At 36.6% G+C, this 25,906-nt stretch overlaps 1 protein-coding gene across 2 annotated transcripts in view; it reads right to left on the bottom strand.

Annotated features, from left to right (window-relative positions):
* l1camb (L1 cell adhesion molecule, paralog b) overlaps positions 1 to 25,906 on the bottom strand; it is a 66,853-nt gene that overhangs the window by 27,116 nt on the left and 13,831 nt on the right. For both annotated transcript variants that reach the window (XM_061735758.1, XM_061735759.1), the window contains exons 2-8: positions 17,741 to 18,087; positions 14,561 to 14,663; positions 9,484 to 9,653; positions 5,975 to 6,097; positions 3,584 to 3,754; positions 1,365 to 1,479; positions 30 to 214 (exon numbers count right to left, since the gene is read on the bottom strand). In XM_061735758.1, the coding sequence (XP_061591742.1) occupies positions 30 to 214; positions 1,365 to 1,479; positions 3,584 to 3,754; positions 5,975 to 6,097; positions 9,484 to 9,653; positions 14,561 to 14,663; positions 17,741 to 17,879 (1,006 nt within the window). In that variant the 5' untranslated portion in view covers positions 17,880 to 18,087. The remainder of the gene's footprint in view (positions 1 to 29; positions 215 to 1,364; positions 1,480 to 3,583; positions 3,755 to 5,974; positions 6,098 to 9,483; positions 9,654 to 14,560; positions 14,664 to 17,740; positions 18,088 to 25,906) is intronic.

Below are 25,906 nucleotides of genomic sequence, written 5' to 3'. Positions count from 1 at the left end.
TTGTGTGCATATCTTGTTCTGCAACCTACCTTCCACACTGACAGTGAATGGGTGCGTGATGTATCCATGGCTGTTAAAGGCACGACATTCATACTCTCCGTCATCATCCTGGGTGATGCTGTCAAAGTAAAGCCAACGGTTGTGATTTTCCAGCTGACCACTTGTCTTGTTCAGATGTCCATCCTTCTTTTTCCATTCCACCTTGGGAGTGGGTCTGCAGACACAAAGATAGTGATGGCAAGCTTAACAGAGAACTATAAACAGAGAGAATTGAGACTGCGTGGCACAGAGGGTGGGGGATGATAGATTTAGGCAACAGAGAGGAAATTGGAGTTTAATGAATATAGATCTTGTGAATGATGTAATGATCTTGTTAAGAAAACATTATGATATTCCACTTATGCTTTAAAGACTGGATTTCCAAAGAATGGACGGTAATTAAAGTGAGAATAAACATCACAACATGTAGCATGGTTTGTTTAGTACTACAACATGAAACAAAGTGTCAAATAGCCAATATATATATATATATATATATATATATATATATATATATATATATATATATATATATATATATAGCTCTCATAATCACTGTCAACTCATAACTTACATTATTAAAAAAAAAACAAAAAAAAAAAAACAAATCCAATAATATCTTCTACTTTTCCTTTCGGCAACTAACTATATGTCTTCTGTCAATTCATACATATTCATACAAGCTCCTTTTTGGTCCTCTAGGACTCCTTCCTTGCAGTTCCAACCTCAACATAAGTCAAACAGGCCCAAATAAGGTATTATTGTGATATGAAAAGATTTATAATTCACAAGTGCGATTATTTGGAAACTGGAAATTATTTGGGAATATATAAATATGTACCACTCAAAAGAATAAACAGAACCCTTAATCAACACAATGTAAGTCAATCACACTCCATTTGCACAGGCACATGGAGGCCACGCACACTACTGAGCCTCATTTTGACGTGTTTTAAGGAGATTACATCCAAGTTGGATCAGCCTGTAGTGTGTTTTTCCACTTTCATTTCGAGTGTGACTCCAAAATCCAGACCTATGATTTTGTTGTCAGCACATTCAACTAGATTAAAGTATTTAATAAAAATATTTAATTTATTCAGATCTGGTATATATATATATATATATATATATATATATATATATATATATATATACTATATATATATATATATATATATATATATATATATATATATATACACTTTATATACATATACATATACATATACTTTATATACATATGTATATAAAGTACATAAAGACACTTATATATATATAGAGGTTGAGTAGGGGATGCTGTCACACAAAGATACTAAGATCCTTACAGGCCTTCGGGGATGCATTCAAGGGTCACACTGTGGCCCCTGAGTGTCTGCACAGAGGTGCGGGGGCCGGAGGGATGGAAGAGTTTAGGTTTTCTGTAATGATCAACATTATTACCTGGGGAGGAAAGGAGAAACAGGTCACATGAGATCAATACACTTCAAACAGTATTTTATTCCTCATGAAAGAGTGGAATACAACACCATCTTTACCAGATCATGTTTGGTAGATAATAATGCTAACATTATTATTTTACAAGATGGTAAAACTATGCCATTACTGTATTTTCTGCACTATAATGCGCACTTAAAATCCTTAAATTTTCTCAAAAATCAGCAGAATGCCCTATAATCATGTGCGCCTTGCAGTATGTATGAATTATCGTTGTGCTTACTGACCTCGAACCAATTGTATGTGGTACACTAGGCTCAAAAGTCTGTCAAAATGTTTTAGTGCGACTTTGGTAAGCGACGAAGCTGCAGTTGACACTGGGACGTTGTATTAAAGTCGGTCCTTGGTTGATTACGGGTTGCAACGTCAGACAACGTTAGATAAGTAATTATGTAGTGCTGGCAAGCAACCATCATCCAGGATCTAGTCAATTCTACCTTACTATAATTAGACGTAAAGCCAACGTTTGGTTTTTAGTGTAAACCCAATTTTCAAATCTACATCATAATCCAGTAATCAAATGTTGGAATACAATGTTGTTCCAACCTCACACTAATTTCAGGTGTCCACTATCGCTGGCAACGATGAACCAATCAGAGAACAGGACGGAGTACTTTGTTTACCTCCACCACTTTTTATTTGTGGATTTATGGAAGACGAATGATTTAAAATGTGAGTGTATTTTTCTGTATTAGTTACAACTGAACAACATTCTGAGTTGTTGTGAATGAGTTGAATAAAGTTCGACATTGAATGATATTGCACCTTATAATGCAGTGCTTATGGTCTGTAAAATAGTATTGTTTTTTTAGGTTGAAAGTTCACCTTTTTAAAGCCAATTAAACTTCACATTCTAGTCGAGTACATTTTGAAAAAAATATGTGGCAGGGAGCTCGTCATATAAAATGTTTATTTCAGTATTTTTCAACTGTAATACATTTTTAGAAAGCCTAAGATCAGTGGCAAATGACAGATGTTGAATAAGCTTTTAATAAGCTTTTAGCTTTTAAAAAGTTAAAATTATTATTATTATTATTATTATTATTATTATTATTATTATTATTATTATTATTATTATTATTATTATTATTATTATTATTATTATTATTATTATTATATCATATAGAGCAGGATGTTCCAATCTAATCACATATGTTCACATAAACTTGCAAGGCCTTAGTCGCTTTTCTAAGGAAGCATATTAATGCCAGGGTCTAATGGGCTCGCAGTTACAAGGTCCGTGGTGTAACTTACATGCACTGAGGTAAAAGAAATAAATAAATAAATATAACAATGAAGTAAATTAGAGTTTTGCACAAAATAGATGCACTTAAAATGTATCTAATGCAAATTTGGCTCAAACTGTTATCACATTTATAAAGGTATGAGCTGTTTTAGATGGTGGAAATATGCTCCTCTATGGCCCTGAATGGCTTAATGTGATTGGCTTATGAGTATATTGCCCCCCAGTGGGGTGCGTTCTTATGATTGGCTGAAACAAGGAAGATATCTGATTGGTTGCAGATCATTGTGTTTAAAAAAAGACATTTGTGGATTGAGGCAAGTCAGGGGTGTCTCAAAATTCACACACAAATGCAGCGAAGTCCACAGACCACAAATCGTTTGTAAATCAGGTTATCTTTGTGTGTGCAGCAGAAATACATTTGTGTATCTTGTCCTACGCACGTGTGAATTGTCCTGTGTATTTGCAAATCATCCTGTGCATTTGTGAATTAGTCCTAATTTAAATGGTTTATGTTTACCTAAACAGTAAACAAAACACTGAGAAACATCCTAAACTGTCCTTAAATTGAAGTATGTCCTGTCAGTGTTTAATTTTGACTATTCATAATCCACAACGCAACTAAACCCAAAGGATGTTGATTTATTTAAGCGAAATGTAACCAAAATTATTTTCTAAATTAATCTGTCATCAAATGCAGCAATTTTAAGACCCATCAGAGCCGAAATAAATGTATTAATACCAGTTCTTTTTTTACTTTCAGTGTTTAGAAGTTTGCAGTCTGGGTATGCATGTGTGTGCACTCACTTGGCATGACAGTGAGCCTGATGGAAGTCTCAGGGAGGATCGTCCTGGCAGCTACATACTGGGCGTTGCAGATATAATCCTCTCTGCTGTCAGATAGATGAAGATTTGAAAAGTACAGGTTTCCATCCAGGCCAATGATTACTCTATCACTCTGCTTGATGTGCACCATCTCTGTGAAACAGAAGACACAAAGAGTTCAGAAACTTTAAAGGATAATGTTGGTGGAATACATTATGAAAATGAAAAAAAGTAGAACAGGAAGTTTCTGAATTAAATTGGCAACTCCAGAACAAAATCCACACGGAACAACTGTTTTTCATTCACTTCAGTATTTGAGTGTAAAGTCTGACTTAAACAAAAGTGTCTCTGACTGAAAAAATAAGTTTGAAACTGCAGGGTTGAAAGCTGAGGTGCTGAATGAGAGCTGAAGTTTGCTGAAATTGAACTGCTGAATTAATGAAAAATGTCGAGAGAATGGTAAAACATGGCTCAGACATGTGAAAACTCAAGAAGAAGAGAAAGAGCTGAAGACATGAGGTATTGAAAAGAGATTTGCTGAAGACTAGAAGATATGCTTAAGACAGGAAGATAAGCCAAAGACAAAAAGGTGATCTAAAAAGAGGAATATCAGCTGAAAAAGAGGTTAAAAGCTAAAGACAAGAACACAGACTGACGAGAAAAAAAATAACATCAAGGCAGGAAAATCAGTTGAAAAAGAAGAGGATGAGACGATATCTTCTTCCTCTCTTAAGAAGATAATCTTAAGAGAGGAAGATTGACTGAAGAAAGGAACTGAGGAGATGAGAGGAGGATGAGTTGAAGAATTTAACCAATATTTGAGCAGAATTTAGCAAGTGGCTAAAAGCCATAAAAGGATGGACTGATAGGTGAATTAGTGTTGATCATAAAATTGTTGGAATATATAAACAAATGAAACACTTTTTTAATTACTAAAGACCTAGAAATGTATCCAGATAAAGATTAAGAGAAAGAGAGGATGAAGAAGGGGAAAGGAAAGAAAGGAAAAAAGGAATTAGAATGAGAGAAGAAAAAGGAAGGGAATGTGTTTCCATTGAGGGTGGTTCTGTTTCTTTTCGGGGTGGTACTGGTTCTGTCTGGGGTGCTTCTAGTTGTCTTCAGGCTTGTTTTGGTTGTGTCTTATGTTGTTCTGGTGTTCATGGGTATTCTGGTTGTGTTCAAGTTCTGTTTGGGGTGGTTCTGGTTCCATCTGAGTTAGGTTAGGGGCGGCAGTAGCTCAGGTGGTAGAGCGGGTTGTCCAATGATCAGAAGGTCGGAGGTTCGAATCCTGCTCTATCCCAGTTGCTGTCGTAGTGTCCTTGGGCAAGACACCTTACCCAGCTTGCCCCGTGTGAATGTGTATGAATGTTGGTGGTGGTCGGAGGGGCCGTTTGGCGCGGAATGGCAGCCACGCTTCTGTCAGTCTGCCCCAGGGCAGCTGTGGCTACAAATTGTAGCTTACCACCACCAGTGAGAATGTGTATGGATGAATAATGATCTAAGTGTAGCACTTTGAGATTCATTGAATGGAAAGTCCGTTAAAAGTTAAATCCATTATTATGAGTTGGTTCTGGTTGTGTTTGAAGCAGTTTGGGTTCTTTTTGGGGTGGTTCTAGTTTTGTTCAGTGTGGCTCCAGTTCTGCCTGCGGTGATTCTGGTTATCATCCCTTACTGAAGTTGCTCTCAAAGACAACAAAGGTTTTCAAAGATTATTGAATGCTCCACAATAGAAATCGATTATATTATATATATTGTATTTGTATGATATTTCAAAAACTATGAAACATTTCAAAAACTGTTAAGAGTATAAAGTCTTGTGAGCAGTTTAAAGTTTGAATGGTGTCTGAAAGTATGCTAAGTAATGTCTGAAAGAGGTGAAAGTTTTTCAAGGATTTGAAGATTTCCTCATTATATTCCAATAGGCTTTAAAGTTTAAGGATATGAAGGACCAAAAGTCATAGCAGTATCAACTTGAACAAGCTGAACGTTTTGATTTCTGAATAGTTGCAATAGCTCAAAAAATGTGGAACAAGTTAATAAAAATGGCAGAAGAACTTGAGAAAGAGGAACACATTAATGTGCTGACTCAGCGTTCAACCAATTACGAATTGTGCAGTCTAAACATATCAATTTAAAGTACTGCATTCATTAGCCTGAGTGGAAATTGTCTGCAATGCAGCTTGGTGATGTAACTCTGTCCAAGCTGTCTCTGAGCTGCAATGACGGATACAGAAAGATTTGTATGCACACGGCTGCTGAGCCTTGCTTACTTGGAGCCATGCGGACTATGCAGACTGGAGAACTAACAGAAAAAAGTGCCTGTAATTGCTGAACCAGACAAAAGCATAAAAGCAAGCTGGAAAACAGTCTCACTCTTGTCCATCCAGTGGATGAGTGGAGGAGTGGAGCTCTCTGGAGGGTTGCAGGTCAGGATGAGGCTTTCTCCCTGGGAAGCTTTCTTGTGAACTTTGTATTGTTTTACAAGGACTGGTTGAGCTGAAACACAAAAGAGAAAAATAAGAAAAATCATCAGCATCAAGATCACATTTTCATAAAACTGACATTGATTTGTGAACACTTGACGATATGTAACGAGACTGATATTGTTATATCTGTATTGTTGCAATATTCCTTGTATCACATTTTGTTCAGCAAATCTTCAGTGATGGAGCAAAAATCTGTGGGCAGTCTGCAATGACTCACTGCTCCTCAGCAAGGATTAAAATATCCTGAGAGTTATTATACTTTTTCTTTTAACAAGATCACCAAGACATGTTTATAAATCCAGCTTTAGTTCATCTTTAACTTTGACTTAGAAGCTGCACATGAATCTAAAAAAAATATTTAGCTCTGTATCTGTTCTTCAACATTTTTAATAATAAGAGCCATATTTGTGATTTACTCAGGAATATACACAACTTTCATTTCTAAGGTTTCAGGTAACAGGACATAACAAAAAAATCATCTTGCCCTGAATAGGTCTTAACTTGATGTAGGTCAGTGACGCTTAAAAGGATATTAATTTATGCACATGTCGAGTTCGACCAAGTACGAATGATGGCTGGCTTTACCATCAATGTGAACAGTAACCTTTGAATATAAAAATAATATCAAAATGTATATAAAATATATTACATGTATAAATGAAAAACAAAGAGGTGTATCTCGTGGTGGTATTTGAGTGCCACAATTCGGGATAGATTTTGAGTCTTTAGGTCATGTGGTTTGAAGGCTATTGAAAAAAAAACACTTGATGCCAATGTGAATAGTGATTTTTTGGATATAAAAATGTATATAAAATACATAATGTCAATCAATGCAAAACAAAGAGGTGTGTCTCGTGTTGTTATTTGAATGCAACAATTCGGAATAGATTTTTGAGTCTTGACATCACGGTTTGTAAAGGCTATTGAAAAAAACCCCAGGAAAATTACATTTGATTTTTTTGAATATAAAAAAAAAAAGACCAAATAAAAAAGAAAAGTCATTAAATATATAAAGAAGTGTATTCATTAAACTCCTTTAGAACAGTAATTCGGTTTAGTTTTGAAGTGAGTTGGACAGATGGTATGAAGGATATTGAAAATAAAATGTACATCATTTCATTCAGTCTGTAATTTATTGAGGGTCCCTAAGAGAGACTGTTTTGGCTCCGTAGTGAATATCGTCGAATATCCAACCTAAAACTAACTTCACCGGCATCTTAAAATTTGTCAATTTTATCCGAAAATAGTAGCCTCCTTAGAAACCACCATAGCAACAACAAAAAAACGTACTATTCCTACAATTTCCCTGAGAGACCTGAAAGAATGTACGTTGAAATGAACTACAAATCATTTAAAGTCACATGACCTCAAGTATGCCGGTAGAAATGACTAGGGAAATGAAACGTAACAATTTCTCAGCTTTTTTTGTGAAATGGCTACAGTCTTCGTAATAACACGTATTATATCATGACGTTGTTAATCTAACAAGCAAAAATACAGAAGCATTGTAAGAAGAACTATTGTTACTGCTTCCACAATAAGCTGCCAGGGCTGATGATCAAATGCACTTGATTCACTTTATTGAAGCATAAGTTTTGTTAATTTGATGATCTGGAGGAATCAGGTGAGGTGTGTATTAATATAATGCCAAGGAGGAAAGACATTAGCAGTCATCTTGGAGAAGCAGTATTTGCTGCCCATATTTAAAGGGTAAGATTAAAAACCTTAAAAACTTTAAACACCATACCAGTTTTTCGGAATAACAATCATCTTAAAGTTTTTATCATGCTTTCTTTAATAAAAGGTTTATAATATTTCAAATCGTTTTAGAACAATATTAGCTTAAAATAAATCACAAATCGTGATGTTGAAGAGATAAAGCTACTTTTTCAGCCCTGTGCCCTGAGCACTCTTCATCTCTGGACTAAGTAAGTAGCAAATATCTCATCCAAGAAGAATAAATAAACAAGCAATAAGAAGAAGAAAATGAGCAGTTCCCTCTGATGTTGCTCTGAGCAAATATGTTTTAAAGACACCGAGCTGGGCATACAATATTCAAGTATATTTCAAATAACTTCGTTAACATATATTTATGCTGAATGTGAGATATTTGGTGACTAATTCACTCTGAAACTGTACATTTAAAGAAGGTAATTGTAATGCTTTTCCCATCACCACTCTAAGCTGTCAGAATTTACTGGAGACTGAGCTCAGTCAGGTGAGATGCTGATTTCCCAGCACTGTCTACTGATGAAGTGATGTCTCTGTTTCTCGGAAATGGTTGCCACAGCAACGGGAGTCGGGGAGAGGGACGATTGGCCTGTGTCCAGCTAATTTATTCAATGAAGTGAATGTGAGAGCATAAAAAAGGGAGTGGCAGGGCCGGACTGGGACAAAAAGTCAGTCCGGGAGTCGTACACTCACTCAGATCAGCCGTACTCATGCACCGCACACATATGTTCACACTTGAGCCGGTGCTGCACACAACCACGAATCAATGCACACACATATGGGTAAGTAGCCTTGTGTCTATCGAGCCGAGCATTGATAAACTGAAGGCAGTGTTAGTTTTTTTTTTAAATGGCAAGATAGCTTTATTGTTTCATTGTTCTTAGCCGCAAGAATTGCCAGCCAGGAGAAAAAGAAAAACAACACATGAAAAAGAAAAGAAAACAGAAAAAAAACAACCCCAAATCTAATCAATCACCAGCTAAACTTAAACTGCAACTTCACTTCAATACCCCTCTGATCCCACACACATAATCCCATCTCCATCATAACATCACACAGTTCAAATGCCCGCTCAGACTTTCAGTCGGGTTCTCTCCTCCCACCCAGGAAGGCTGCACCACTGAGCTGTGTCACAGGTTTGCAAATTCAACAGTCCAATGTTTTGTACCATTTATCTTGTTAGTACAACGGTAATTGGCCGCTGCACCATTACAAGCCTAATCACAAAAAGCTCATTATTGTATATCAACTTCAAATTTAAACGTTTAAACAGTAGCACAAAACTATAAGCTACCAGTCCAGTGCTTTTCTCTCTGACTAACGCCACCACACCCCTCTGCCCCTCTGTCTTGCCTCTGCGCTCTTTCGTGTTGATCAGTTTGAAAATAAAATGACTATGATTTTGACCAATCGCCACAATTAGTGGTAACTAACAAATGCAAATAATTGTACTTGTGGGCGGTGCCAGTTTCTGTAGGCAAGTCAGCTGCACAAAGGTATTTCGCTGTTGTTTTTTTTTTGACAAAAGGGCCAGTCAGGCCAACGGAAACTTGTCCCGCCGCTCCCAAAGGCCAGCGCGGGCCTGGGACGTCAGATAGATGCTGGTGCATGAATCAGCAAACGTGAAGAATATAGCATTTGTTTCTGTCAGTGTGTGTGACTCACGCTCAACTATGACTTTGATGGTGTCTGTCATGGCAGTCCCCAGAGTGTTGGAGGCGTAGCAGCGGTAGTATCCCGCGTAGGACTCCAGTGGCTCGTCTTCTTGAGCGTACAGTGTCCCAGAACTTTTCATCTCCTCACCAAACGCTTCTCCATCCTTCACCCACCGGAAACTGCAGAGAGGAGTAGAGATAATGTTTCAGTTTCAGGACAAAGCAAAAGATTTTCAAAGGTGACATACTTTGTCACCGAAATAAATAAAATATATTACAGAACATTGACACAACTACAGTGACCATCAATATTTAAGATTTTATTTTCATTTTATGTGCATTTTTGTAGGATTTTGGATGGGAACCAGTGATGTCAGTTTTTTAAAGCATTACAACATAAAAAAAATGAATCAAACTGGTCCATGGGAAGATTTATGCAATAAGATTGTGACTGAGCAGATAGCTGGCAAATGAATCAGTTGCTTTTCTTTATGTACAGGAAAATAGCATATTAGTTTATGGCTTCAACTGGCCACACTTTCATACATACAAAGAAAATAGTAACTCTTTTTTATGTGATGTATCATACATGCACATATATATAGTTATTTTGTATGTTCTGTTTAGTACATTATCACAGTCCTATAACTTTTATGACATAATTTATTTGATCAAATTACTGCTTACACTTAGTTTTAGTATCTTACATTGTATATACATTGACATCTTATTATGTTTGGACTTTATGTTGAGCCAGCGGTTAAGTTTTCACTGGTACCAACCACAGATTTTACTACTACAGCAGCCACAAGAATATTCTACCGTATGTCCATGAACAAGTCTTAAATTCACAAATTCATTGCTAGTAAATGTTGCTTTTTTTCCCAGAGCTTGAATATTCTTTAATACTTTGATTGCAGAACAAATTATTAAAATGTTGGAAGTGAGAACGCCAACATGGCTATTTTGAGATATTTTGAGATAGTTGTCTCTAACAAAACAGCTTTGAAGGCAACTGTTCTGTTTAGAGTAAAATTTCAATGAAAGGTAATCTGTCAGACAAGCCCTTGGTATAAATGTGTGCTTATGCATAAGTTGAAAAAGATGGCACTCCACTAATTTAGATGAATTTCACTTAGCCTGTAAACATAGTCTGATGATGTCATCAATAAAGCTAAGATAATTGATTTACTTTTCATTAGCAGTGGAGATCCGGAACAACCCTGTCTCCTTTCAGTACATAACCCAGGTTGATAAACATCAGTCTCCCCCTACAGAAATTACTTAAAAGCTTTTTCTTTAAAATAAAAAGAAAAGAAGAATGAAAAGTAAAGAACAGAAAAAAACATCACAGCCTTTGTAAAAATATCTATAAGACACAGTTCTTGAAAGAGCCATGGAGCCAAAGTTGTATTTAGACCTATCACTCATAGATTTCAGTGACACAGCTTTGATCATTGTTTCATTTAAAGCACAGACATATCTGTAAAGCCAGATCCCAGTGAAGTTGGTGAAGAATGTATTTCCCTTAATCAACACCTCCACATTAGAGCAGATACTGTAAATCTATGCTTGTCTAGGTATTCTATCTGACCAAAAATTGATGTCCAGCGTCCTCTTTAATATCCAGCAAATTACTTTCACACAATTCTTCAACACAAGTTGAAGAATTGTTCATTTTTACAGCTTCAGCCAGAATATAGAAAGTATTATAATACAGAAACACTGGAAAATTAAAGCTGCAAGCTGGCTACCACCCCCCAGGTGCCACCTCATTCTTGGTCAATATCACTTTAAAGTACCTTTGGTGTTCCCATCAAAGTCTCCAATTCATCATAAGCATAAGAAATAACAAAATTCTAGGGTTCTGGTATAAATGACCAAACATTTGACCTACACACACACGAGTGTGATGACATGGCTCTTGACATGGATTTCCACCAATTTCTTTCATCCAATGTACTTAATTTTGTCCTTCATGCTGCAAACTTCAGTAAATGCAAAAAGTGATTAAAGGACACAACATCAAAATACTTTTTATATTTCCTCATTTTTCTTTACACGTTCTTTAATAAAACTAGTAACTTTGATCAACTTTATTCTATTTTTGTAATAATTTTAAACATTTTTTCAGTGTCCCTGGAACTGCTGTCCACCCTGTAGTTATTGGGTAATTGACCATTTCACAGATCAACTGATGTAATTACTAACATCATTAACACCATTTTGTCTTTCTTAACTACAAGTTGGGTTAACTGCCGCAAATACGTCAAATTCCTACCTCATATTTCTTAATTTTCATTTTATTTCTTTATATTCTGATGTGTTCAAGTTTAAGGTGTCGACACTCTCATGGTGACATATACAACTACTAAAACCTCAGTAATTCAAAATGTATTTAATCAACAGTGTATAGTCACCTTCAGAGTTTTACATGTCTGATCATTTTGAGAAGTAGGGCACATGTAATAATAACGGTAATTGCTTCGTTCCACAACAAGGTGGCGCTATGAGCATGATCAAATATGAACATATGGGTCTCCTTGGGGAGGGGGACAACTCTCATCACACACAGAGAATCTGAGGTCTCTCAGACGATTCAAAATGTAATACAAAGCATGTTTCTGGTTGCCACCAGGTGGCATAAAGGTTTTCCTAAATATTACACTGCTGGTGTTTTCAGAGTTGGACTGCAAACATATGCACCAAATTTGGGCCAGATCAAATAATCTATGGCGGAGTTACGGCCATTGACAATCTGGGCAACCAAAAATTGTGTAGCTGCTTCTCTCTACTGATTGTAAACAGCAAATCCTTATATACTGTAATGGTTAAAAAAATTAATCAAAAATGAACTGTGAATGAAAAAATTAAAAAAATCATGAATGATACTGAGATACAGTATACAGCTATATTTCTACAAAATCTGGCGACACTAACTAAACTATAACTTAATAATAATAAAACATAAATGTTTAGTGTCCAAAATTTTAAAATGTCACTGTACGTATACTGTTTGACCAATCTGAATGAAAATCACAGGATTAAATGATATCAGCGCCAACAATGTTTTTGGTGAGTTTGAAGATGATCAGACAAGTTTGGCAGAGATATGATCATTGGTTATAATTTCATACTTAAAAAAATATAGAATGATGACGTTCCTATGAGACCCTATGTATGAAAATGTTCCCCTTGTGAAAGGAATCTGATCCTTGAATCTCCCCTTTGAAAGACAAATGGGTGATTTTCAAGTTCAAGTTTTAAGTTTAAGTTTTATGTTAAAGTTTTGGAGTATGGTAAAGCTCAGAAAAATGCCATTTTAATTGTGTAATAATAATAAGTATAAATAATAAGAATAAGAATAAACTGTACGATTTAAGTAGGGTCCTTGCACCTTCGTGCTCGGGCCCTAAATATAGGTGATGTTCTGAGACACTGAACTCATATCTATATTCAACCCAGTCTCACATGAAAACGTACCCTGCCTACGTTGGTCCAAAGTGCAAAAACGTAGAGGGGCTACAATATTAGCCCGGTACGTTTTTATGTGAGACTGGGTTGCTATATTTGTGTGTCAGCGCTGGAACTGATATTAGGGATTTCAACATTTTCTATATTCAGTGCACCAGTGGCGGCTGGCTATACAAATAAAATACTTCGAAATATATGTTTATAATTTTTTTTTAGATGAGCAAGATAAATAGTATATAGTTAGAGAGTAAAGCTTTTTATGTTCATCTATGTTGTCTAGAGTTACTGATTGGTCACGTGTTTCCTCTCCAGGGTGGAATAATCTTTGCCCATACGCTCTCATTCTACGTTATTCATGTGCAGTTGCCTCTCTTCAATACAAGAGATAGTCGCCTGAGCTAAATTTGAATGCAGCTGGATTTACCACGGCTCACGCTACTTCAATTCCGTCTGTCAAAAGGCGAGGCAGGGTGAGTTTGAGTGAGAGTTGGAGACAGACAATGGAGGAAGAAGCAAAATGGAGAAACATAAATTAAATTCAGTGAAGTCACTTAAACAACATCATTTGAGAGAAGCTCGACGTGGAAGAGCTTGGACCTATTAATCGACCATCGACTCAGTCTTTGAATCATGCAGCAGTTCAAAGACAACATATATGATGTCAGGTAAATTAATATTTGTGTTGTCTTAATTAATATTTCAGATATTGTGTTATTCCCTGTGATGCTTGAACTTAACATGTCTTGTTATTTTACCTGTAAAGTAAAGCTTAACTTTTCTCTTCTGATCCTGTTCAGATTCCCTCCCTACAACACAGTGTCAGTGTATCTCAGCTGGTAAAGAAACACCCACGCTGGGCCCAGCTGATCTTCAGAGGGAAGCTACAGAGCTGAAATAGAAGCTAAATATGTGGTGTTGGTCTTGTGTAGTGTTTTTAATCATAGTGGTGTATTGTGCAGAAAAGTGGGAAACACACCTTAGAATAGGCCATGTAAAATATAATAGTCTACTTTTATAGAGGTGCTATATTAATAAGCATTTTCCCTTAAATCAAATGAACACAATACATAGAATAATTTGTATGAGATTATATATATTGTAAAGCTGACTTATACCCATTTCCATATTCTATTAAATTGATGCATTCATGTATTAGGTTTGTTACACCATCTTAGACCATGCAAAAGACCAGTTCTCCTTGTCCAAGCAGCTGATCAGTGCTACACTGCTACTAGCAGACAGATTCCAGCAATACAACAACCCTTAAGCAGCACTAAACACCACCATGGGGGTTTATCCTCGCCTAAACAAGTTGAACACGGACCTGGCCCTCATCTACAGCAATGATAAGTTCTGTGGCTCTGTACCAGCTCCTCATGGAGAATAATCTTCAGGACACCTTTTCAGAGACTGTGGCTTCACAAGGTATGCTTCACAAATAAGAATAATATGATACAAAACTAATTCAAAACAAACAAAGAAACAAAAAAAGAAAACACTGTGTAATTTCAGTTTTTTTTTAAAACAAAATAGAACAGCTATATCTTGACTACTCCACATATTTCTGCCAGTGGTTGCAGAAAGTGACACATAAATCTACGTAGTGTACATACATTGGTGTTGGGTTGCCGGAGGCTTCACAGGGCAAAGAGATGTCCTCTCGAGAAAAGGCTGTGTAGGATGTCGGCAACTCTGTCAGCACTGGAGGCTCTAGCACTGAAAACACATGCACACATTGTAATGAAATCCTCTGGGAATCCCAAGTAAGGCAAGCAACCATCATGAAACATCTAGTCCATTTCACCGTTTTATTATTAAACATCAAACCAACTTTTGTTTTTTAGCGTAAACCCAATTTTCAAATCTATATCATGATCCAGTTATAATCAAATGTTGGAATAGAACGTTGTTCCAACCAACTTCAGTTATCCACGATCGCTGGCAACGATGAACCAATCAGAGAACAGGACGTAGTATTACGCTTACCTCCGCCACTTTTCATTTGTGGATTTGTGGAAAAAGGAACGATTTTAAAATGTGAGTGTATTTTTCTGTATTACTTACAACTGAACAATATTCTGAGTTATTGTGAATGAGTTGAATAAAGATCGACATTCCAGACTGTTTTGTTTCGATTCATATATGTTCTATCGTGCACCTTATAACCGGGTGCGCTTTATGTACAAAAATAGACCCGTTCATTGATATTGCGCCTTATAATGCGGCGCGCCGAATGGTCCGCAGTATACTGTAGTTACGTTTGTGTGAAGTGCTGGAGATGTTAGCTGTCAAAAAGTCATTCATACACATTTAGTACAACAAGAAAAGTCACTTACTGTTTTCAATTTTATCTGTTTATCCATACGAAAGCAGTAAAAACATTGGGGAGGAGAGAGATTGGAATGAATTCAGAATACTTATGATTTGAAACAGACAAAAACATTTAACCTGGCACTCAATAAATGCCATGTAGACATGGTAGCAAATGTGTAATTTTAAATTGCATTTCATGCTTAATTGCAATTAACAATGGAACATAAGAAGTAGTTTAAAGGTTTAACGCTCCATTTTTCCCTCTAATGCCATATAATATTTTTCTCTCTGCATCTCTTTCTCTTTTCTTTTCAATTTTTTTTAACCTTTTTTAATCAAAGTTCCTATCAAGAACACAGAAAAACACCAAAAAATACTTCCTATATTATTTTCCCTTTTTTCTGTTACAATGACTACCCAATCATAGTTAAGTGCTGCTCACATCAAAAATCATCAAATAAACAACAAAAAAATGCAATATTGTTCAATATCAAGTTGATTGCACCCTAACAGCGATGGTGACAACAAAAAACAAGTTCAAATTAAAATGTCATCATTTACTTGAGATTCATTGAGCTTTCAAGCCGTGTTTGGCACTGATGTCTGATGACTTTTTGGACTTTTGACCTTACAGCTTGTCAGTATGTTGTGTACTTTGTATCTCAGAAAATTAGATATCCCTTTCCACAAAATTATGATGTGTAACAGTGAATTAGTGAAATTACATTTGTTCTAATAATATTCTACAAAAGGTGGATCAAGTAGTCATTTAAAACAACAACAAAAACATTGCTGTAGATGTTTTCAATTCATTCATTTGAGAAACTTTTGCAAAGCAAAAACAATTACGGTATATATCTGGATCCTAAGTGTCTCATTTACATCCTCTTTTTGAACATCTCTTCTTTGCTCTGCTTCTCCCTTTCAAGTGAATGGATTATTTACAAAAAAGTCAACTTGAACCCGACTATTCCATCTCATCCTCTCTTCCTCCCCTTTATGGCCTTTGACCTTAACCTCCAGGAACAGAAATCATTCTCACCTGATTTTGTGGATACAATTTTTTTTATTTTGGAGCTTATGTGAATTTGTTTCAATGTTATCTTTGCAAGATTTTGTCACAAAGATTGTTTGGATGAAGAGAAGACAAGAGGAAATTATGGAATTCAAAAAAAATAAACAAAACAATTTAACTCTTTTAACTTTTGATTTCAGGACTGAAACAGAAACTTTCTTCCACTTCAAAATGCTCATGAAAAAGCCTATCAAAAGTCTATGGCTCTTTAAGATAACTGGAAGTGAGAGGAGCTTTGTCGGATGCTTGCGTTCACACAAAAATCATTTTAATAATAATGTCAGAACACTTCTTAACTGTTTATTTTCAGAATGTAAAAATGATTTTAACCAATAAAATGAAAAATGCTCTTGAAGTTCTCACCTCATCAAAATTTAAGGTAAAACTTTAAAACATGTCTTTTTGAGAGAGCTTACATTTAATTCACTGCTTTTATCTTATGTACATATATATTTAAATGTAACTGCATTTTGTAAATATCTATCCCTTTTGCTTGATTTATGGCCATGCAGATTTTTCTTTTTTATAATAATTATAATCATAATAACAACCTTTATCCAACCAGTTAGGTCAGTTGAGAACCTGTTCTCATTTACAATGACAACCTGGCTAAGAAGCAACATAAAAGGCAACTCAAAAATGTTGAGGGCAAACAGAAAAAATAAAAAAATAGAAACAATTTTACATAACCACAATACTTGGAAAAATAACAAGTGCAAAACATACAGTAATAAATAGAAGAATGATCTCAGCTTCATGTTCTGCTGAAAACTGAAAAGAGTTACGACCAAAGGGGGAGCGGGCTCTGGGTGTGAAGAGACTGATATAACTGCTAGAACGTAGGCTGCGCTTCCCATTGCAGATATTCAGAAGTGACCCTTAGTACAATGTGGTTTTTGTGAGTTTTGCACACAGTAACCAGTGAGTTCTTTTTCTATGAGACTAGAGTGAAGGCCAGTTCAACAGAGGTAGTGGAAAGTGTTGAATGGGGCTCCAGTCTCAAAGCAGATAGCCGCATGGTGAATGCAACCAGTTTGTGAAAAAGAGTGTTATATTTAATATATTCTCTATATAGGTATAGATACCGCATATATTGTTTTATTCCTTTATTAGCCAGTCGTAACATTTTAAAATCAGTTCTCTTTCTATTCTTGTCTCTCTTGGACTCTTGTTTTGTGCTTTGGGTTGAACTTATACTCTAAAAGTGTACAAGTAAATATACATATGCAAGTAAATACATAGTTACTGAGTTCCTGTGTCTTCCCCACTTCTATTTTCCATTAACACCGAACATGTTTGATTAGACTGGTTTGTTATGGAAATACAAAATGAGAAAAGGTCGTTTTTGAACCAGTGTCTTACTAATCTTTCCACTGAGAAATCTTCAAAGCAGGATGGTACTCACAGTGTTTGGGGATGTGGATAGCTCCTTGAGTAAATGGAGGCGTGGAGAAGAGGAGGGACAAAGGGAGCAGGAGGATCAGGGGGAGAATGGGCGAGCGCACCCTCCTACAGCCCATCCACCAACACCGTGACACACACATCTCTCAATGTAGCATCAAATGTGATGCAAGACACCCACACACTCATCAACACATGCAATCACACACACACAGTTAATGCATCAAACCAGACACACTCCAGGGAGGCCCTCGGGGGGGGGGGCAAGTTAATGCAAGAGGGCTCGGAGGTGGTGGGCGTGGGATTTGCAGTCTGAGGTGACCCACCAAGTCAGGCTTCGTCTCTCTCCGTCTGTGGAGTGCCAAAAAAAAGGAAAGAGAAAGAAAAGGGTGGGAGGAGATGATAGGGAGGATTGACAGAATAAACAAAGGAGGGATGAGTGGGGCAAAAGTGAGGGCACATGGGAGAAAAACAAGGGGAAGAGAAAACAGACAGGTCATTAACTTCAACACACAGAACAAGAAAAACATCCATCATTTTTATGGTGGAAATTTGTTTTTTCTATGACAAAAAAAAAAAAAAAAAAAACGCAAAATTAACTGCAGCACACTGTCTGTATGTGACTGTATCTTTCTGAAAAATGTACATTTTTAAATACAGTTTGAGTTTAGTAAAAAAAAAAAACTTAGCGTGAAAAGGTCTCTTCCTGTGTGTGTGTGTGTGTGTGTGTGTGTGTGTGTGTGTGTGTGTGTGTGTGTGTGTGTGTGTGTGTGCGTCTGTGTGTCAGAGAGAGAGAGAGAGTGAATGAGTGAGTGAGAAGGTGAGGGAGGCAGGTGCATAAAGCGGTAAGGTCATAGATGAGATCAAAACTGCAGTTGTGATCTTTTCTACAAATGACATTATAATGGCAGATGGAGTGTGTGTGATTTTCATTCATGTGCCGCTGTGCGGGGGCAGCAGTGGTGGGATGGGATTGGGGACCAGGTGTCCTGGTCGCTGCCGGTCCTGTACTGCTCCACTTGGGGGCCAGCACGGATACCTGCTGTATTTTCTCAGAGTTTTATTTGTCTAATCATTTTGAAAAGTAAGGGCACGTGTAACAATTACGGTAAATTCTTCCTGACATTACAAGGTGCAGGACTGGGACAAAAAGTGCAGTTGGGTCATACACTTAATCAGGCCACTCCTACTCATACGCTGCACACATATGCTCACTTAAGCAGGTGCTGCACACAACCACGAATCCATGCACACACGGGTAAGTAATCACCAAAAGCTCATGAGTAGCAAATTTATATTTATACGCCATTAACACAAAACTATAAGACACCAGTCCAGTGCTTTCTCTCCGCGACTCATCAAAAGGTTCAATGCAAAAGTCACAATAGGAATCAAAAACATAACTATTATTTTGTCAGTCACTTATTTCAATGCCAGATTACTACAGTAAATTTAACAGAAAATGATAAAATCGACAATTTAAAAAGATAAGAGTGTCCGACTTTAAGAATAAAATAAACATAAGAAAGATTCTAATTAACTTTGCTGCTGATATTTAGCTGCTACTGCCAGAAAATAAATACAAATAAACAATCTGTTTGGATATTGGTCTATAACATGTTGATCAATTGTCAAAAATGTTGACCTCTGTTCCCCAAAGCCCAAGAAGACGTCCTAAAATGTCTTATTTTGTACAAACCAACAGTTCGAAATCCCAACATATTCAATTTACTGTCATAGAGAAACCAGAAAATATTTAAGTCTCTCTTTAATCTTAAAAAAAAACTACAACCAGCCTGAGATGGCCCTGATATAAGGGAAAGGAGTGTCATCATTACATCAAGAAAAACTAATCAATAGGACCAAATATTTGTATTCTTTTTTTGTTTAACTGTTTAGGTGTCATTCTTGAAACAATTACTTGCTGTTGCTCTGCACCTGCTGCCAGTTAATCTTTAGATACTGGACCGTCCTCCCTCTGAAGCACCTACATCATGTGCATGGATTTGTGAACATAAGCTTCAGACGTCAAACAAATGTAATCAGCAACTGATTACAATCACATCATTTACAGCAAAACCACATAAACACACAGATACACTGAGTGTTTATATGTGTTAAGTTCTCTCATCAGCATTTAAAGTGGATTAATAAAATCCTTTTCACTGACACAGTTTTGAAACTATTTCTGTCTTGGACGGGGGCAGATGTGGTCAATAAACTGGTATGTGGACGGACTGGTAAAAACTTAAAAGCTTTGCAATTTAGGGTCGGCCACTTACAAAGATTGTACAAATTTTGAACCTATTTAATCAAATCTCTAGGATGAGTCCGTTAAAGTACAAGTCTTGGAAATGACCAAAATTCCTGAAAAATGAAATATTCTGTTCAAAATGACCAAGTGACTTTTTTGTAGGCCTTAGTCTGATACAACAGACACATACATGTCATTGCTGTAGGTTAAAGCATTTTGTGGGGCTTGTCAAAAAATATGAGGTAGGTGGCCCTATAACACTACAAATACAATAGGGTCCTCGCACCCGTGAGCTCAGGCCCAAATAATAATAATAATAAAAGTGCAATTTCAGCAGAGTCCTCGCACCCTCGTCCTCGGGTCCTAATTAACCCAGAGGGGGATCAACCATGCTGGAGGGGGGTTGGCGGACTCTCCCTTGTCTCTTGGGTCCTGATGGGTCTCTGGGTGGAAATGATGTGACCTTGGGGGGGGCGGGGTTTGGGGGTGGGGCCCGGTGGCCGCGGGTCCCCCCCGCCCCCCCCTGGCTGGGTCTGTCCTGGCCGCTACTCCGGAGGGCTTGGGACGGCCTGATATAACAAGGATGCTGGTAGCGGTAAGCAGTTATGATAAGAACCACTATTGTTACTGAAAGAATAAGAGTTGTAGTTTAGTAAGTAAGTAATAATAGTAATAATAATAATAATAATAATAATAATAATAATAATAATAATAATAATAATAATAATAATAATAATTGTATTTGTGTATATTTGTTTATTTGTGTATGTATATACATGTACACATGTATATGAATGTGTGTGTGTATGTGTATGCTTGTATATGAATGCGTATACAGGTACATGTATGTATGGATGTGTGCACATAAACCCAAATACAAACTATGAGTGTGTGTTTATGTATGTAGGTGGAGGTATGTATGCATATGTGTGTATGTACAGTTGAAAAAAGAAGTTTACATACACTGCAAAAAGAAATGTTTTGTCTCACTGTCTGATGTCAAATCAGACTAAATTTCTCCTGTTTCAGGTCAGTCAGGATTACCAAAATTATTTAAAGGAGACCTATAATGGCATCTAATACCTATTTTAAACAGCCGTTGAATGTCTTAGAAAACAAGCTTTTCATTGTTTTTGCTAAATAAATTCAGTCTCTAAGCCATGTCTTTATCTTCCCCGTTTCTAACCTCCTTCTCTATGTAGGATTCTGAGTGGGCGGGCAGCTATGATAATGAGGCACTGTGCTGATTGGCTGCCTGACGCGATGACGCAAATGACGCGATACACCGCTACAAAAAAATGGCGGAAGCTCCAGCCGGCGGAGTTAGTTGTGGGCGTGGTTTCACGCATCGCTCCTGTCGTGACGTCACGACAGGAGCAGAATCTGAACGGCTGGTAGAAGTAACATGACACTGGATGGCTCATCCGGGCGGCTGTACCAGCCCCCGGGTCTCCCACTCAGCAGACACGCCGATTTTTTCCAGTGGCCAGCCGCGGTACTGCAACCAAAAATCCCATGCGGCCCAGAAAGCTTTTTTCCCATAGACCGCAATAGTAAAAGAGAAGCCTCTAAAACTGTTCACAGGAAACCTCCAGCTGTAATCACCGGCTATTACTAATCTTTGTATTATATATTTTTAAGTCATGGACTTTATATCTGTCAAAAATGTTTTATAACGGCCAGAAAAGTCAAAGAAAAGTCTCTTTCTGGGCGTGACGTCACGGCTGACGTCACAGCCGTGTCCGTGCATTCCACGGATGTTTATATTAATATATATTATGTAATTATATTATATTAATACATTAATAATATATGTAATACTATACATGTAATAATATACATTAATTAAGATATTATATTAATACATATTATATTAATACTCGCGTCATTGCCCCGGGGCATGATGGGAGGCCCCAGAGCATCATGGGAGGTGACTCAACTGCGCATGCTCTATGGGCCGCTGTATGCGGAAGTAAACCCGGAAGTCAGAGATTTTTTCGGCTTATGCGCTGGCTGAGCAGAATGCATTGAAATGAATGGGCGACCATTTTTGACGCCCCATCCAGTTTTCTATAATACATCCATGGGCTGTACAGACACTGCAGAATTTGGTTGCTTTCCTCCTTCTCTGAGTTGGCAGACTGAGGGGAGACCACTTTATATATGTTAAAGCAAGAGAAAACCTGTTTTTCATAATAGGTCCCCTTTAATTTGGCTAAATGACATAATAATCAGAGAGATCATTTCTTAGAGAATGTTATATTACTTTCTTTGATGTCAAAAGTTTACATACACAAAAAGTATTATGTCTTTAAATAACGTGGGGAAGCCCAGATGCTGAAGTCATAGGTTTTGAAGCTCCTGATAAGTTAAATGACAACAAGTGAGTTTACAACCATTTTACAACCATTCATGTATATTTAATTGAGCTTATTACTGTAAAAAATAAATGTTATGATGCTTTTTTTGCTTTTCATTTCTACTATGTGATGTTTTAATATCTAGAAAAGTTATTAATGCTTTTACATCACGTTTAAACTACTGTAAGGCCCTGTATGTTGGTTTAGCTCAATCTTCTCTGCAACGTCTGCAAATGGTTCAGCTCGACTTTTAACTGGCACCAGGAAAGTGTGATCATACAACTGCAGTCTTAGCATCCCTCCACTGGCTTCCCATCCAATTCCAAATTGATTTTAAGATTTTATTGGTGTCTTTTAACGTTTTAAATGGAATGGCAACTTCTAATCTCTAAGATCACTGCAGTCAACCAACCAGTTGCTTCAATTCAGAGTAGAGGATGGCACATAGACAGATATAAGACTGTACTGCTATTTTGATTTCCTGCTTTTAAATGATGATTTCTGTTTTATTATTATTTGATTGTAAAGCGCTTTGCTCAACCTTGTTGTTTTTAAATGTGGTATATAAATACGTTTAACGTTTATGTATTTTTATGTATTTATTTATTAAAAAGGGACAATGCACATTAATGAATATAACTATTTAAATATGTCAGATATAGCCAATGGCTAATTTTCATCTGAGGTTCCTAGCAGATCAAGAAAAGAAATTGGAAACACAATAGTAACAGACTAATACAGACAAAAACACACACAAAAACATTAAAAAATGATCAACACAAGTTGGTACTTGAAATATAAGAAACGGAGAATAGTCAGTGGTCACGTGACTGGTTCCTCTTTAGCCAACATTTAAGTTTTGCTTTAAAAGCCATGAAAGAGTCTCTAACATCTGCTGGCATGCTGTTCCAAAGCTCCACACCTTTAATTCATAGCTCCTGCCGTCCTTCTAAAAGGTATTGCATAGTCACCTCTATTACAGGCTCTTGTTGTTTTAACACTTGTATAAGATTTTAATTTAATAAATTCATACAATGGTCGCAGAGAGTCTGTACAAGATCTTGTAGATTGAACATACCAGGTTGAATATTTAAATATTCAACCTAAATATTTAAATATTTACATTTATTTAAACATTTTCCAAATTGATAATTTTATGTTGTTCAAGTAGCCTATTAGACAATGATGAAAAGAATAAGGTTTTCTATCAAATATTTTTAACATTTTTTTATATAAGCTCTGATTTTATGATAACCATGTTAATCAGTGACCAATTAGTAATGCAATATTCAATATGTGAAAATATCATACACTAAAGAACATCTTAGCAGCATTATCTGGCAGTGATGATCGCATTTGCTTGAAATTAACAAGATTATAATTCACAATTTTGAACACCTGTTTTACATGTTTTTTATAAGATACAATTGAGTCCAAGGTAACACCCAGATATTTGAATTCATCTACAATTTGTAGTTCTCCTTTTAGAAATACATTTGAATTTGACCTTAATGCAGGGTGTTTTGTAAACATCATGCAGACAAATGAAAGATTTGATTTACTCAACGATTCAGCAATACAAGTCATTGCTGAGGTCAATTTTGAAGATGCTTCCACATCGTACTTGCTTTGATAAACACGACTGTATCGTCAGAAGAGTTGAGTATTGACATTTGGATAAACATTTGGCAAATCATTAATATATAATGAAAATAATAGGGACCCTGGCCTTGTAATCTTTTTGACACATGGTACATACTTTTGACACATTTTCTGGCTAGACTGGGCTCACAGGCTTCCTACTGGATCAGCATGGGTCCTTTGCCGAGGCCCATCTGAGAGACTTGTCCTAAAACACATGCAGTGAGGGGGAGGGAGTGACAGCTGCCTAATGTACACCCCCCCTGCAGCATCTAATAATTATGCAACCTCTCCCCCACACACAACCAGTCTCCTTAACACACGCTCGCACATATGTCTTTGTGAGGACTCTCATTGACACAATGCAATCTGGACAGCCCTTGTAACCGCGTTAATCAGCCTTTTGTCCCCAATAAAAGACTGATCTGAATGCCATTGCTTTCCACAAATATCCTCACTATTATCTGAAAATTAGATCTGCCCAACAAATATACGTGTATAAGTATGCATGCACACATACATGCACTGAGAAGAAAACGACATGCCCCCACCACCACCACCACTTTCTAGATCCCATTGTTGTTAAAGCCTCACCCATCTGGTTGTGTGCTGTTGTCATGTATGACTTCCCTCACACACGTGCACACGCATGGCCACTTCATGTTCACTTACGTGTCTCAAGAAACACACCTGGCCCCTGCCCTTGGGGCTGCTGTCACTTCAGGGGCTTATTTCCAAAGTAAATGACCAACCCAGAACAGCAGGGTATGGTATGTGCGTTAATAGGTTTTTGGAAATATGTTGTGGAAAAGAAAACAACCAGCAGTTGGGTTCCTCATGATATATTACAGAAGATATAAAAGACCTTAATGAATTAAACGGCTAAGCGCGGTCTGTTTCTGGTTATAGTAATGCACACTTATTGATACTGATTCAGGTCTTTAAAAATCAGTGATTATTCATGTGACATTTATGGTGGCCCGCCTAAAGAATTGCCTCACAATGGCCAGGAACCTCCTCATCTGTCTATCTTGTATAAATTGCAGGTTTGCAAAACAGATATAGAGATATCTTGATCACTTAGTTTAAGAATAGACGCAAGCCTAGCATTGGACAAGCCTGGAAAAATATCTTATAGTATTGATGATGAAGTGGTCAGAATTGCTGACATTGCAATGACAAATCCATTATGTCTAACAGTGGCTTTAAACACATGTGCGGGTCAAAAGGTCATTCATGAATTACACATGTTCTAATCTTTAAAGAAAAAGAAGATGATCCTACATATATATATTTTTTTGTCTCTTAAAGAAATTAGTTGACAGAGATGTTATTTGAAAGAAAGACAGTTTGTATAAGTTTTGATAATGGATTGATCATTATTACAGTATTCTTTATTTTTTATAAAATCACAAATGAACCTTCTTTGGTTCAGGCTATATATATAAATATATATATATATATATATATATATATATATATATATATATATATATATATATATATATATATATATATATATATATATATATATATATATATATATATATATATATATATATATATATATGTGTGTGTGTGTGTGTGTGTATAGAGCACACACAGATCAAACTCTAATCTGGCTTTCCTGTTCTCAAATGTTACCAGTGCACTGCACCTTATTGTATTAGTATTATATGTTGACAAAGATACACCTGCCAACTCCAGGGTATTCTTGACTTCTGTTGATGTTGTGAAGGTTTTTTCTTCCCCTACCAAGGAAAGGATGTCATGATCTATCACTTTAGTTGTCCTTTGTGGACCTCCAGACTTGCTGATGTTGTTAAGCTTTCATGTACTTCGTTCCTAAAGGATGTACCATCTGTAGATGTGGCCACACCAAAAGTTTTTATAATCTTGAGATTCAACTGTGCAA

This window comes from Cololabis saira, chromosome 12 (assembly GCF_033807715.1).
Source record: "Cololabis saira isolate AMF1-May2022 chromosome 12, fColSai1.1, whole genome shotgun sequence".
In the NCBI taxonomy this organism is placed as follows: Eukaryota; Metazoa; Chordata; class Actinopteri; order Beloniformes; family Belonidae; genus Cololabis; species Cololabis saira.
This window is presented reverse-complemented; position numbering and strand designations above follow the sequence as displayed.